The 14,446-nt window shown below is 38.1% G+C and overlaps 1 protein-coding gene across 2 annotated transcripts in view; it reads right to left on the bottom strand.

Annotated features, from left to right (window-relative positions):
* ranbp9 (RAN binding protein 9) overlaps positions 1–14,446 on the bottom strand; it is a 31,133-nt gene that overhangs the window by 11,385 nt on the left and 5,302 nt on the right. For both annotated transcript variants that reach the window (XM_031728980.2, XM_031728981.2), the window contains exons 3-6: positions 12,627–12,679; positions 8,172–8,339; positions 6,871–6,893; positions 3,147–3,331 (exon numbers count right to left, since the gene is read on the bottom strand). In XM_031728980.2, the coding sequence (XP_031584840.1) occupies positions 3,147–3,331; positions 6,871–6,893; positions 8,172–8,339; positions 12,627–12,679 (429 nt within the window). The remainder of the gene's footprint in view (positions 1–3,146; positions 3,332–6,870; positions 6,894–8,171; positions 8,340–12,626; positions 12,680–14,446) is intronic.

Raw genomic sequence — 14,446 nt, 5'->3', positions numbered from 1 at the left:
GATCACACCCAAATTTCTACAGCACCACTACACAAATTTCTCTTGAACTGGTTGTATTTCAGAACTTGGATCACAGCAATAGCAGTCTGCTGACAGTCAAAAGCTGAAACAGCTACCATGTACAAAACTAAAGTTGAGTTTTGTTTTGTTGTTTTCGCTGTCAAGACTGAACTTCAACTCTTGAACTCTACGCTCTACGCTGGTCTCTGATCCGTTCTTTCTATCATGTCATAATTTTGCTCACCAAGTTAATTACTCAGCCTAGGAAATAAAATGATCCTTTTGTGGTAAAGTCACAATCAGTCACAACCCCTCGCTGCACAGGAAAACGGTGGGCTGTGGGTCCACTGTGGGCACACCATTGTGGTAAGGGGGAGGGGAGGGTGTCAACTTAAAACAGGAAGTCTGTCTGTACACCGTGCCTCACAAACGAAAGTCAGTTCATGTTTGTTTTCACTTCCAAGTGTGTTCAGCTGTTGGCCTTTCCACTTTCTTCATCTGACCACTCTTTACTTCTCTAATGTTCACAAACCTGAAAGACTAACTTCAAATTACAAACACTTAAGTCTCATTAGACAGAATGGCCCTTTAAAGGTGACCCACTATGTTTTTCTTATTTTCTGTCAGATATAAATTTGTTACAATGATCAGTGCCCATTTTAAACATGGCCAATATTTTAAATGAGGTCAGTGTATGCCCAAGAAATCCCTGTGAGGCATAAGTTCAGGATTCAGACTGCTCTAAATGCTCCGTTTTGGACAGTTCTTTTTTTTAAATTATTTATTCTTAGCTCTGTCAAAAAAAGGGGACATCCTTACATGGTCATCTGAGGCACAGAAGCCTTGCTCACCTACTGTTCAAATTCTGTTTGTCCAGAGCAGACAATAGAAAGAGTTTCCAGGTGCTACCGCAAGGACCAGGATAATATACATAAGGATTATTTTGAAATGTGAATAATGCAAAGCTACTCTGGCAGAGTTCAAGAATAAAAATATGCAGATGAATATGAGCATGGTATGTTTTTTGAGTGTATGTGTCTGATTTTTCATTAATCAAATTAGAGGCACGGCTAAACCCAAACATCCCAGTACTATGTCGATGAGGAGTTCCCTCAGTGCAGCAGAGCTAAACCAAACTTCATGCTTCAGGCCTCAAACCCAGGCCGTTATATGACGAGACATTGCCACTCTCACCGGCTGATCATCATGCTACCATTGTTCCACACAGACAATACACTGCACTGGTGTGAGATCAGAAACTTCCTGGTTCTATTCCTGCCTGTGAGGCGACATCTGGATAAAGGCAATAAGTCCCTTTATTCAATCCCACCCCCAACTCCAATCCCCATCAAATGGAGTTTAAATCCATTCAGGACAAGTAATCATAGCAACAGAGAGCTAATCCTGCCAGGCCACAGCATGAAGGGAAACCAAGCCCTGCATCTTTCCTTTCTGGATCACAGCTCCAGCTCTTCGATGCGGAACAATCCATCTTAGCCTTGATGCTCTTCATGTTAGTAGTAGTCCTGTTACCTACAGCATCCCTCTAAGACTTTTACATTTAGCCAATACAAGATGAACACTGTTCAGTCTACAATAACTGATCAAAAGCTCTGGATCCAACATGAATGTAAATTTCTGGTCAGCTGTCTCCTGTTCATGTGAGCATGAATGAGTAAATGATTAATGTACTGTTAAAACAGTCAGATAGCAGGCCTGAGTGTGTGTCTGTGTGACATGAACACTGTGTGAGACCTACTGCAGTCACCATAACTCTGTCAGTAGATAAGCAGTTAACTGCGTCTATACAACTTGTAAAACACACACTTTCACACCCATTTGAACCAAGAGGAACTTTATACTTCGAACAAGTCATTCATGCACCCACACCAGCATTGCTAGCTGAACAGAAAAACAGAAGTAAGAGTTATTTTATGTTACAACGTTTAATTATTTATTAACTTTATCTTTGAAAAAACAGCTCAAACAATAGGATACATTTTTTTAAGTATATAAAAATAGCCAATGCTTAGACCCTGCAAAGGCGTTAACTTAGGAGAAGCAGGCAGCTGGTTTTATGCAGAAGAATACCTTGAGGTCACAAGGTCAAGTACTCCCTTCTCCTCCATCTGGTCAATGTGCTGCTGGTACTACTGAAACAACCAGAACTTTCAACCATTTAAGGTCTTCTTAAAATCCAATCAGCTGTGAAATGTGGCGTAATGATGGTAATAACTCTCCGTATGGCTTTCCATGTCTGCTACAACTAGCTCTGCCACATTACATGAAGCAGTTAAGCAGAAGTGAGAGTTAAAGTGCCAAATTTTATGTCAAATCTGTACAAATGTACTTAACCTTGAAAGTCCTTTAATCCACACATTCATAAGCATGTATGGATTTTAATAAGCAAACCAGTAAAATTGTGCTAAACAAAAAGGTCTCTATTTCAGTGGGCTAGAAAATCATCCACCTACTCGTATCAGATATTAAATTTGTTGATTAAGGCTTGCTATTCTGTATCCTGATAAAATTGTTAAATTTGCAGATAAAATTTGAGATTTGATAATCTTGTACAACAAAGAAACTGAACATTATAATACTGTTCCCCATGAGCCTTAAATAGGTCAGGTTAGTCCCCTTTTGCTCTAATGTGTGGAAGATCTCAGGGACATTCAGCATGGCTCACCCACACGTTAGGAGCCAAGTGGTGGTGACCTCACATGGATAAAACTTTGGTATAAGAAACATCCGCAGATTAACTTTTCACTTCTCCTACTTGTACTTAAACTTCAGAAATCATAATAGGGACATCTATTTGGAGACGATCTGGCTGAAAAAAATACAAAATAAAAAAAATAATAAAATAAATAAAAAACAGCTTTTTAAAATGAACATATCAAAATCTTTCATTTCCTGCAAAGTTTGTTTTCCACAATTTTCACAGCTATTTTTTTTCCTGACGGAAGCAGACTGAAGTCAATTTCTAGGTTATTCTTAAGAAGTCATCTCCATGGCACCTTATCACTGGGCAGACATCATTATAAGTGAACAAAGCATGCCAAGTCTAATATTCCATAGTTTAAAAAAACATAAATGTACTTAGCTTAAACTACATGAAAATAATTTGAGCCTTTTAACTCTCTTACTTCTGGATCATGGACTGCCACTCGCCCTCGCGCTCTCCGATGGGGAAGCGGTCGATCTGGGCCTGAATTTTTGTCCTCCATTCCCTCATGTAGTCTTCAATGTCAAACACGAATGGGTGCTGCCCGAAGTTTGCATCCACCACTTCCCCTGGAGTCTGAAGGCCCACGGTCGGGTACAAGTTAGGCTGCAGCAGGGAGCGATAAAGAGAGGTAAGAGTGATAGAGGAAACAGAGTCTGGAATGCAATCTGGACAATTAATCAAAACAGGAAGAAACAATGAAGGGTAAAAACAGGAAAACGGAAAATCTCAGGAAATAAGCTTTTGTCTGCAATTACGCCTTAAAATGTGATTTTAGTAGCTGACAAAGCTCATACGTGGTAGGATGCTGACGGTGTATCTTCTGAACAGAGAGCTCAGCCTGTTTTCACAGGCGTCGTAAAAAAAAAAAAAAAAAAAAAAGGGGGGCTTATCGCACTCACTGACCATAATATGACTATCAGCTGATTGCTGAACTGACTTCTTCATCAGAATTGAACTGATTTTTAGTTCTAACCCAACAAAGCATTTTATTTAGATCTTTTTTGATTATTGGGCATTTCACTTCATTTTATGATTTTTTTTTATTTATTTATTTATTGTAGTTTGTCCTCCAATACATTACTAGTACTTAATAGTCCTGTTATATTGACTCTGTCCCATCTACCACACTCAGCCTAGAGCAAATTAATTTCAACTGAAGACATAAATAAATAAAGGAATACTGGTGGGTACTCTTTGTCTTACAATTTGAAGCATATTGAACTGTGAAGGGGAACAATTAATACAATTTAATTATAATATAACTGGCCAACGAACACGGGTTCGGTCACTGAAAGGTCGCCGTGTTTATTTTCTGCCGATCATCTTTGACTGCTGTTCAATACTCATTTGATGCTATGGAGCATATCTTATGGCAACATCTACCAATATACTACCCAAACTAAACAGCAGTTCCCATTTTAATTTTCAGCTTTTTCCTGTCATTACCTGTAACTTCATTAAAAACCTCATTTGTTTTTCAGACCAAGGAAACAGCAATCCCACGTGCTAACAGCGCAGCTCCCTAATACACAGTTTTGGAAAACTACTGATGTTAAACAAGGAAGAGTCTACACTCAAACGTGACATAATCCAAACTGTTTGTATGATTTCATTAGTGATTATGATTTAATGAGCAACGGCACTATACATGAGTACTGGTGAATAGAAAGTAGAAAGTAAGGGAGCACTGAAAGCAATGAAGCTCAATTATTACAGCCAAAGGCTTTTTTCAGAAACAAGTCTCACTCAGCTGGCATTTTAAAATGTCTCTGGGCACTTATTTTGAAGCAGCACCAGAGTTAAATTTCACTTATCACACAGCCATAACAACTGCATGTACAAAATTAGTCATCTGTGACAAAAAGCCACTGAAAGGTTTGCTAACTTTGGACCAAAAACAGTTTTAAAAAGTTGTTGGGTTTTTTGGTTTTTTTTTTTTTTTTTTTTTTTTATTTAAATCCCTGATGAGACAGACAGTGATCAGACAGTTTTAAATGAAAAACACTTAAGATTTGCATATCTGGTTGTACTGTTATACTAATCTACCAATCACCAGAGCTCTGGTTTAATCAGAGGCAGTGGTGACTGGTGGCAAGGCACATTCACTGTGCTGTGTTTGGATTGCTGCAAGTGTCCTTAATACCGAAATACCAAAATTAACAAAAAAAAAAAAAAAAAAAAAAGACAAATAACAAAAACTTTAAAAAATGCTAAACTTTTTTTAGTTAGATTTAGGCTAGGAGTTGGGAATAACACCACTTATAACAGCCCACATAAGAACAGCAGTACAAAGCCGTGTGTGTCTCTCAGAGTTGTCTTTGTCATGGTTCAATAACCAGAAAGGTCAGCTGCGTCGAGGTGACGCACTTCACTGCACAGCTCTGGAAGAACATGAATGTCTGGCTCACATCCAAGTCTGTTTGGCTGCTCAATGGATTATTGTTTTAGCTAAGACTCTTATTTTTCTTCTTCAAAAACAGCCGGCACCCGTTTTCATTTGCTACGAACCAAGCAACAAGTGTCTCCCTCAACATCCCAACTCTGGTAACGTATGCATGAATCCCACTGGAATCAAGATCCAGTGGGTGTGGGAGTCGTTCACATAACGGAGAATAGGAGCTGACCGTGTCGCCTTGTTAAGAAACAAAGGAGTACTCAAAACTCTGGTTCCATTTGAAAAAGTGGGCCATTATTCTCAAGTCTAGCTCCATATATTTGGACGTTCTTGGTGCAGCTCTTCAGCTCACCTTCCTGTCTGGGGAAAAAAAAAAAAAGAACAAAACAGACGCAACAAAACATTTTAGCTCCTCCCCCTTTGGGGCAAACCATTTGTAGTTCGCTGCCGCTTACAAACAGAAGTTTTAAACGGCATGAGGTTGGGGCTTCTGTGCCCGAGATCGCAATATTACAGTTATCTCCTCTGTCTGACACAATACACAGCAAAGAGTAGGAAAAAACAAACCCCCTTTAAAACAAAAAAGAAGGTTGAGGGTTTGGCTCATACACTTATGTCATCGTTAGAACTTTGGTCATGTTTAATATGTGAATTTGCCACTGTAATAGGTTACAGACAGAAAGAACAAGTCCACTGTAAATAGTTTTTAAACTTTCAAGCTGTTTTTCCCCACTAAATGAAAGCAGAAAATGTGTCAACATGACTCTGATGGAAGATCTAAAACAAAAAGCAAGTTTACAGCAGTTTAAAAGAAACTTTAAAAAAAAAAAAAAAAAAAACTTTCTTCAGACATTTATTAAGCAGCTACTTTGAAGCATTATCAAATTAACTGTCACCAGGAGTCAATTCAGTGAGGGGAAGAAAAAAAAAAAAAAAAAAAGCTTATAAAGTCTGCTGACTTTGTTTTAAAAAGCTTCTTTCTACTTTGAGAATTGTCCCCGAGATTCAAATTTAGGAGTCTTCTGTTTAATTTTTTTGGTCCAACTAATAAAATAAATAGATAATGTAATCAGTGCCACATAAGAAGCTTTGTATACACAGTAAAGATATTCCTGCTAATATCAATTTATATCATTTTTTAAATCTGTGCTTTGTTTTGCCGTTTTTCTACGTTCTGCTTTTCTCCCCCACATTCAAGGCCTACAACCTGCACTAGATGCTTTACTAATGTAACACTGTTCATCCATTTGTGGAAAAAAATGAAACCATAGTACAAAAAGTGTTATATAAAGCAGTTTACTGTGTCAAACACCTGACAACTCTGAGTTAAAGCCTCCTAATAAATGTGAACCTCTGAACTTCATAACGTAAATACAGAAAGTACAGTTCATTTGCTTTAAACACATAATAAATTCCTAATAGAGAACACTCAAGTGTCTGTTTATGGTTGGATAAAGCCAAAGAAACTTTAGCCAAAGGTTACACAGACACCACAAGCACTACAGATGTGACAGAAGAAGAAAGACCTTCCAGTTTGACAGTGTTTGAGAAAAGCTGACGGTGTGTTCGGAGCTCCCTAGTTTTCCAGCCTCTAATCCATTTTGCATGGTTAAACATTTTGACTGCAGTGGACATTCTACAGGAAATGACACATTTAATTTCCATAAATAGCCTCATCTCCTACAGCTGTGCTAATTATGGAAAAGATTACTTTACAACAAAGAGTGAAGAAAATCTCAGTACTTACTGGTAGGTCTGTGAAGGCAATACCTGCAGAGGAAGAGAGAAACAGTCAGCATGAAAGACAAGAGTACTATCCATTTCTGCACACAGTGTGAGGCCACAGTTCGTCTGTTTACATGTGCTGAGGTAATCTGGTTACTGTCATCTTGCTGCAGTTCATAAATGTCACATAAGCGAGAAAGACTGTCTCCTTTCAGAGTGAAAGAACCCCGACAGATTTAACTGTGAACCCTGACTTCTTATGATGAAGGAAATTATCACTAGAGCATTACCTAAAAAATAAACATTTTTATAATTTAAAAATTACATTAAAGTACTACAAAGCCTTCACATTAAAAGCTTTTTGACAGATTTGCTGGATGCTTATATTATGAAGGACATACATACATAAGCATATGTTTACATTGCTTTTACTATCGAGCTTTGTAACATTCCTTTGCTGTGCAGTAAAGTGGAAAAATAATTTAAACAAAAAACCTCAGAGACATTTAATTAACAATAATGATTATTTAAAAAAAACAAAAAAAACAAACAACACAAGACAATTCATAGAAACATACAAAACTTAAAAAAAGAGCAATGTATCAAAAGCTGGACTTGCTGCAGTGGCCTCTGGTTTTGTGTTTGGCTCAGTAACAACCTCTGTAAAATTATTATAGCCATGTTTTTAAATTAGCTTACATCATGGCAAATTTTCTCCTCAGAAAATATTTTATTTTCCAATCCCATTGTGAGAAATGAATAACTACATAAATGTAATCAAAGGTCCCCTTGGAAGTCTCCAACTACAAAGCTTTGGTGAGTGTGGTATAAAAGGGACATAAGTGAGCCAATCCTCCATCTGCCGCAGGTTCTGGTCAGAGTAACCATCCAGCTTACAGTAGCGCAACAGGACAGAAGCAAGACTACTTTCAAAAGCTGCAGTTCAAGGCTCTGCAGTCTGAGATTCTTTTGGGGTAGGAGGTGGATAATATTACAGTCCAACAAAAACCTGGCCAGTGAGCCAGCCATTAGGGAAAAGATAAGACGGGAAGAGCTGGAGCTAACTGGTTAGCAGCAATTGAACTTTCAAAACACAAGTGGGCAAGCAGTGGGAAAAATATAGTGGACAAGCGGGACTGCCAACTATTTATTTAAAAAAAAAAACTGTTGCTCATCTCTCTCTAATTGAGAGAAATGCCATCTCTGTTTAAACATTTAAAAAATAAATAAATAAATAAATATATATCGGAAACACTGCAGTCCTACTGCAACTTAATACACAGACCACTGCATGGCAGCATTATTGAGTATTATTTTCTGTACCTAGGCTGTGGCCATTCTTTGTGTAGAAGCAGGTGTTGTTGATGAGGTTAACGCAGCAGCCAATCACATCGCCTGTTGTAAACGTGGGTCCATAAGGTTGCCCGGTGCCAGACGAGCAGAAGGAGTGGCCGTCATCTCCATGGTAACCATAAGAGTGCTTGTCCCAACCTGCAGCGATGCAAATGAAAAGTGTGAGAACATGAGGTGAAAAGTGTTAAAACACAGCACTTGTTTGAATCTCAGACTCAACACAGAGACACAGACGGACAGACACACAGCCCATAGGAGGGCTGAATGATAATGGTCATTGTCTCACAATATTAATATTCCTATAAGCCCACATTAAAAGGCATAGAGCTGGAAAATGATGATATACGTTGCAGCTGATTAGTCACACAGAGTAACTTCTTGTGGTTGAACACAGTTGTGGGTTAGTTATATGCAAAGCCTATACACAACTTTACACACACCTGCTCACATGTTGTAGCTTTTACCTGTCACCAAGGGCCAGCGTTACAAACTACTCCTACATGTGCTGTTGTTACAGCCAAGAACAGAATAACTGAACTGCCCACTGCAGCTACCGTCCCCGTTTTGTTTTTTTACCTTTTATTTATTTGTTTATTTCTGATATCTTTTCGCACTTCTCCCTGTATATCGAAATTTCCTGTTGGTCCCTTTCCAACCAGTCAGTGACCCACCAACAGGATCATCCATGTCAAACCATGTGCCGTTGGGTTTCCTGGAGGAGTGTGAGCAAACCTGTGTAGGTTACATACCCATAAACCTCTGCAAAGCCAAATGCCTAAGCAAAATGATCCAAACACGGTGCCAAGCATTCCCTGTCACTTTCTGCATGTCATAATGGGCGAACTGGTATCAAACAAGCAGTTTTAACAGCTTTGTGGTTCCAGCCAACTAATAGGATGCATCTTATGGTGTTATGGCACTGCCTTTGTGTCCGTTTGTGTGGGAATTTGCCTGCATAGAAGGGTATGCAACATATGCAAACATGTTTACATGCAAGAACAGAAGATGCATGGGGAAAACAAACAAACAAACACAGCAAAGATCACAAAATAGCATCAAACACACAACCAGTGGGTGTTTTCATTATTGTAAACACGGTTTCTCTGTAATTTTTTTTTTTTTTTTTTTTTTCTCTTTACAGCTCCACTCTTTTCAATGACTGGCTGAGAAACCAACAACAGCACAAGCACGAATAATCTACAGAGCAGCTGTTAGTGGTACCCCCCGGTAATGCTTAACAACTACAACATAGAGATGATGCTCAATACAAGACCAACACACTACCCTAAGTCTACCTTTAGTTACAGACTGCAGTGTACACTGCTCAGTATTTATTTACTTACTTATTTGTTTTTAGAAAATCTAAAGCAATACATCAGTTTAAATTACTCAGCCCTAGGGTCAGAAGTACAATGTGGCCCCTGTAAGTATTGTAAATATGACTGAACTAGAAGCATACTGGCACTGATGACACAGAAGATCAAAAACACAACATAATGTTTTCAAAATTTGTTTTGTGACAAATCACACCAAAAGCTACGCTACTGAGGAGGACAACAGTGCTGTGAGCAGGCCGCCAAAATGGTTAAAATGCAGTGTGATTAAACTGGAGACGCAGTGTCAAAGCCTTTCTGAAGGAATCTTGCCACTCAGCAGCAAATCCCTCTGGAAACATATTTAGGAAGTGTTATTTAAATTAAACTTCAATATTAATGGTCACATGTGTAGAATCATCAGTAAAGTCTGATTTTAATACATGCACTAAAACATGGTCATAAAAGGATTTTCATCTTTGCTGTGGGAGAGTTCTCCCAGATTTCAAGTGGGGATTCTCTGAGTGCCGACTCTCTTCTTTTCTAATTATTAGATTTCCTCAAGTAAGACATGAAATAAAAGCTGTCAAACAACAAAATGGCTGGACCAGGATGCTTCGTATCTGCTGAAAGTTTAACCCAACTCTAACATTTGTGAGTGTTTACAGACATTTCTCTATCACCAAACTTTATTAGGCCAGAAATTCGCATTTTCAGTCTAAAAATAGACATGCGACGTCATAATTCCAATGCTTCAGTAAACACTGGTGTAATATCATGACCTGGATCAAGAATCACACAGTGCTGAGAGCAGTAGAGCTGAAATATCCTCACTTAAAACAGAAAAAAAGGCAGATGTATGTGTCCACACCTACACCCACAGCCCTGTACTGTGAGCCAGCAAGCACAAACCTGCAACAATTCAATGCCTTGCTCAAGGACACTATGGGAACTGAACCTGGGCAATCGGAATTCTCAATCAGTGGAACAGCTTGCTGTTGTTTTCACGCTGACTGCAGAAAGACATAGCTCATTCAGTTTCTTCCAGAAAACTGGATGTACTCCCAGAATTGGGAGATTTTTGTGTGGCATTTTTAACCTTCAATTCTTTGTTTACACTTTAACCTTCTGCAGACTGCAGGCCATTTTTGATGTGATGCCCCTTATTTTACTGAAAATAAATATTTTTTTTTGTATTGAGCATAAAATGGAAGAAAGAAAATTACTGATGAGCAAAGGTTTAATGTGAACAGAATACCTGTGTGTATTAAAACCTGGAGTACCCAGTACTTGTTTCTCGGGAAGACGAAAGGGGATGCAGCCTCTGCTGCAGCACACAGGGCTTTGAGGCTGTTTTAACATTAGAAACCATGTGGCAGGATCCAGTGAGTTACTGCCGAGCTGCAGGATTAATCCTGCCGTTTCCACAGTCATCACTGCAGGACAGTACTCAACTCAGCAGCACTCTGGCATCAGTTCTTCACAATTACTGAGTTTTCATTAGCATCTATCCATCAGCTGAGACTTTGCGGTTGGCACTAGGCCTGCTGTTATCTTTGTGCGAAGAGACTGGAGCTCCTGGGTGGGTCCAGCTTTCAAACTGGTGGTGGGGTATCTGGGGTCCTGTTTGGCCTGATAACCTCAGGGGAGCGTAGGGTTGACATCTGCAGCGTCCAATTAATGATGATATTGATGACATTTTCTTGTACCATCAACATTTACTGCCTCATGTTTTGGTTTCTGACTTCACTAAAACATTGAAACAGCTCAAAAAACCCAAAACAACAACTTTATTACACCTAATTGCACAAGTCTTTAAAAAAAGCTCTTCTTGTTCCAACAGTCACAGATACAAGTTAATGATTGAGTGCATACACTGAGAATGCTTTTAAGGACAACACTTGTGTAATCAACAGACAATGAAGAAAAAAAAAATACTGGAAGGGAGCATGACAAAGGTCAAACATCACCTTAGGATATACTGATTACACAGTGATAATCTTAAACTTTCCACCCACCAGAGGCCTGTGCTTTGCAGCAAACTGTGAGGTTAGCGAGGGCTTTCTGGTTTATAGAGTTGGATAACAGCTTACATGAATGCATCGCAATGGTTGGTTAAGCTAATTCTTACGTCTTACCTGCTTTGGCGAAGGTTATGTCTGAGATAACGATCAACATGTTGGAAAAAACAAACAAACCCTGGCCAAATAACATTTCCATTTTAAGAAGATCCCACAGACATCAGTGACAGTCTTTTGGGCAGCTTTAGGAATTTTTAGAGACCATCATTTACACGGGGGGGGCACGTGTCCTCCACAGCCTCACAGGAAAAATATATTTCTATAAATAAATAATTCAAAATATAAAATACAAATTTCAGCTAGTGATTGTGGTTGTTCATAGGCTGGTGTTTATGTTGGTAATGTCTGTTTTTGTATAATTTATGAGCTTTTAAATGATTCGTTAACAGACTTATTTCTTTTGACATCCTCTGGCAGTTTCATCAAAGTTAAGATGCTTTAGGCCACTATGAGTAAACTAACAAGAAATGTTCATTTAGCCACTTTCGATATCCACACAACACCTTGGTCTGAACTATACATAAATGCTCAGTGGAGTATTCTTTCCTTGCTCCTCACTCAAGAGCTGCACAACATGTTACTGAGATCTCTGGATATAAACCCTTTGGCTTGTCCTGACAGGTATCAATTCTCAACATAGGAACTTGGCTTAAATTTTTCCATGCTGGTTGCAACCAATTTCAATTTTATTTCATTTTTCTGTAGGCCTTTGTATAGCAACATAATCCTAAAACAGGTTGACTAAATGTTAAAGCCTTATTGACCTTCTAGAAGATTTGCCAGTAAGCCTACTTAAGGATCTGAATTGTGTTTTTTTATATTATTTCTTTTTCCTTTCTTTTTTTTTAAACTAACAACCACACTGAACGGACTCAGTCACAGCTCCAACCAGTTTATCCGAAACAAATCTCTAGTAGTTACGTTCAGACAAGATGACACCCATAGAAATCCCAGACATATCTGGTGTAGAATGTAACAGATAAAGACACCAAAAGACGGCAGCAACAAATGCACAAAACATGTCAACTTACCAGGGAGTCTGTTCATGTTTACACCCTGAGCTGAGAGGCCGATACCCATGTACCTATAGGACAGACAGGCGAGAGTTAAGCTGTGCATTTATGCAGAAAGAGACTGAAGAAGCCATTTTACACATGTAAGCTGAAGTCAATCATGCCACAGACATCAACCATAGCTCATCTCAAGCTACATTCAACATGGTAAACACCAATTTCTCACATACGTAATCTCATCAAAATGCTGTCTGCCTAATTAGGTTAATGTTCAATGTAGCCAAAAGCAGCGATTTAACTGAAGCTAACATTAATGTGGTTATTGATGAGTAACAGAAGCTATTAAAATTCAATGTCATGGGATTGTAAATGTAGTCACCAGATCTGAAGTTAAAAAAAAAAAGAAGAAAAAAAAATGACCGGCTTCTTGCATGTTTTGTTTAGTAGTTGAAGAGAATGAAGCTGCCACTGATTTATATATCAAGTTTCTTCATTCAAAAATTGCATGGCTGTTCCATGCAAAACATTGCAAACCCCTACAAATTTGGCATCCTCAAAAAAGGCTATAAACAAAGGAATATTCAGGAATTTTTTTATTTATTTATTTTTTTAAATATACACAGTTTTGTTAACTTAATTGAGCATATTATAATCTTGTTTCCCCAAAAAATAAAAAAAAACAAATCTACCTTTGTGCTATGAACACTGATTTGCTTGTGTGCATAGTCTCCCCCCCACATTGGCTAATTCTGAGTCAAGAAAACAGATTTAGACGCATTTTTCTGGCACATTTAAAGCAATCATTCACCGAACCCTATTTTTTATATTTGAATGGAAAATTATTACTTGAAATAATGAAAACAGCAGAATAATCACAAGTTAGTAGAGATGCAAGCATTTCTCTGTGATTGTAGTGCTGGAGTGACAGAGTAATTGAGATGTAAAGCAAAGTTGCTAGTCCAACTATGTTCTAAAAACTACTTCTGAAAATGTTTTAAACATTTGAACTTCTGAAACACATATTTAGCCTTGTGTGTTCTAAACACCATTATAGAAATCCAGTTAAATGTGAAGACTTTTTTACTTTTCTGGGGTCAAGCATGACCAACTGGTTACAAACAACCAGGGAAAGCCTGATGTCTTACAAATGAACCTCAGGCACTTTGAAGATTTTAATCATGTTCACTATTTTGGAGTCTTCTCGTACGAATTTCTAAAATCCTTATTGATGTAAAAGGCATGTAGTACCTAAACATGATGTGTGACTTTTAAGATAATGGATAACCAAAGAATTCATTACAGTTTACAGGCTGGAGTCTAGAACAGTTAGAAAATAATTTCCTAAATAATCATTTTACAAAGGCGTTCCCAAACATTGCCAAACACCAAGTAGGTGTATAGACCCTTTAAGAATTTTAGGCATGACCCAAAGGAGAATAAAAATGAAATTAACTGGAGGACATACTTTAAATAATTTCTGATTGAACACAAAACAATGTAAGAGGAAAAATCAGGACTTTCTAGAGAAGAGAAACTGAACTGCTTTATCTCTACCTCCCACTCTCATAGGACCAAACAACAATTACACTCCACAAGGCAAAACGCTGCAGGATTACGGCTCATGTAAACCCAGATTAGACTTGTCACTTGTTTGGACTTTATACTTTCAGTAACTATCCACTTTGTAAAAACAACAACAACAAAAAAAAGGTTTATCATTCCCAATGAGAAGTTCATCAGTCATGATAAATGAGTGTCACAGGCATGACTATTGTCAATAACTTTACTAGTAGTCCCCTGATAATGGGAAGGGAAAAAAACAAAACAAAAACAGAAAA

Source organism: Oreochromis aureus, linkage group 18 (genome assembly GCF_013358895.1).
Source record: "Oreochromis aureus strain Israel breed Guangdong linkage group 18, ZZ_aureus, whole genome shotgun sequence".
Taxonomy (NCBI): Eukaryota; Metazoa; Chordata; class Actinopteri; order Cichliformes; family Cichlidae; genus Oreochromis; species Oreochromis aureus.
This window is presented reverse-complemented; position numbering and strand designations above follow the sequence as displayed.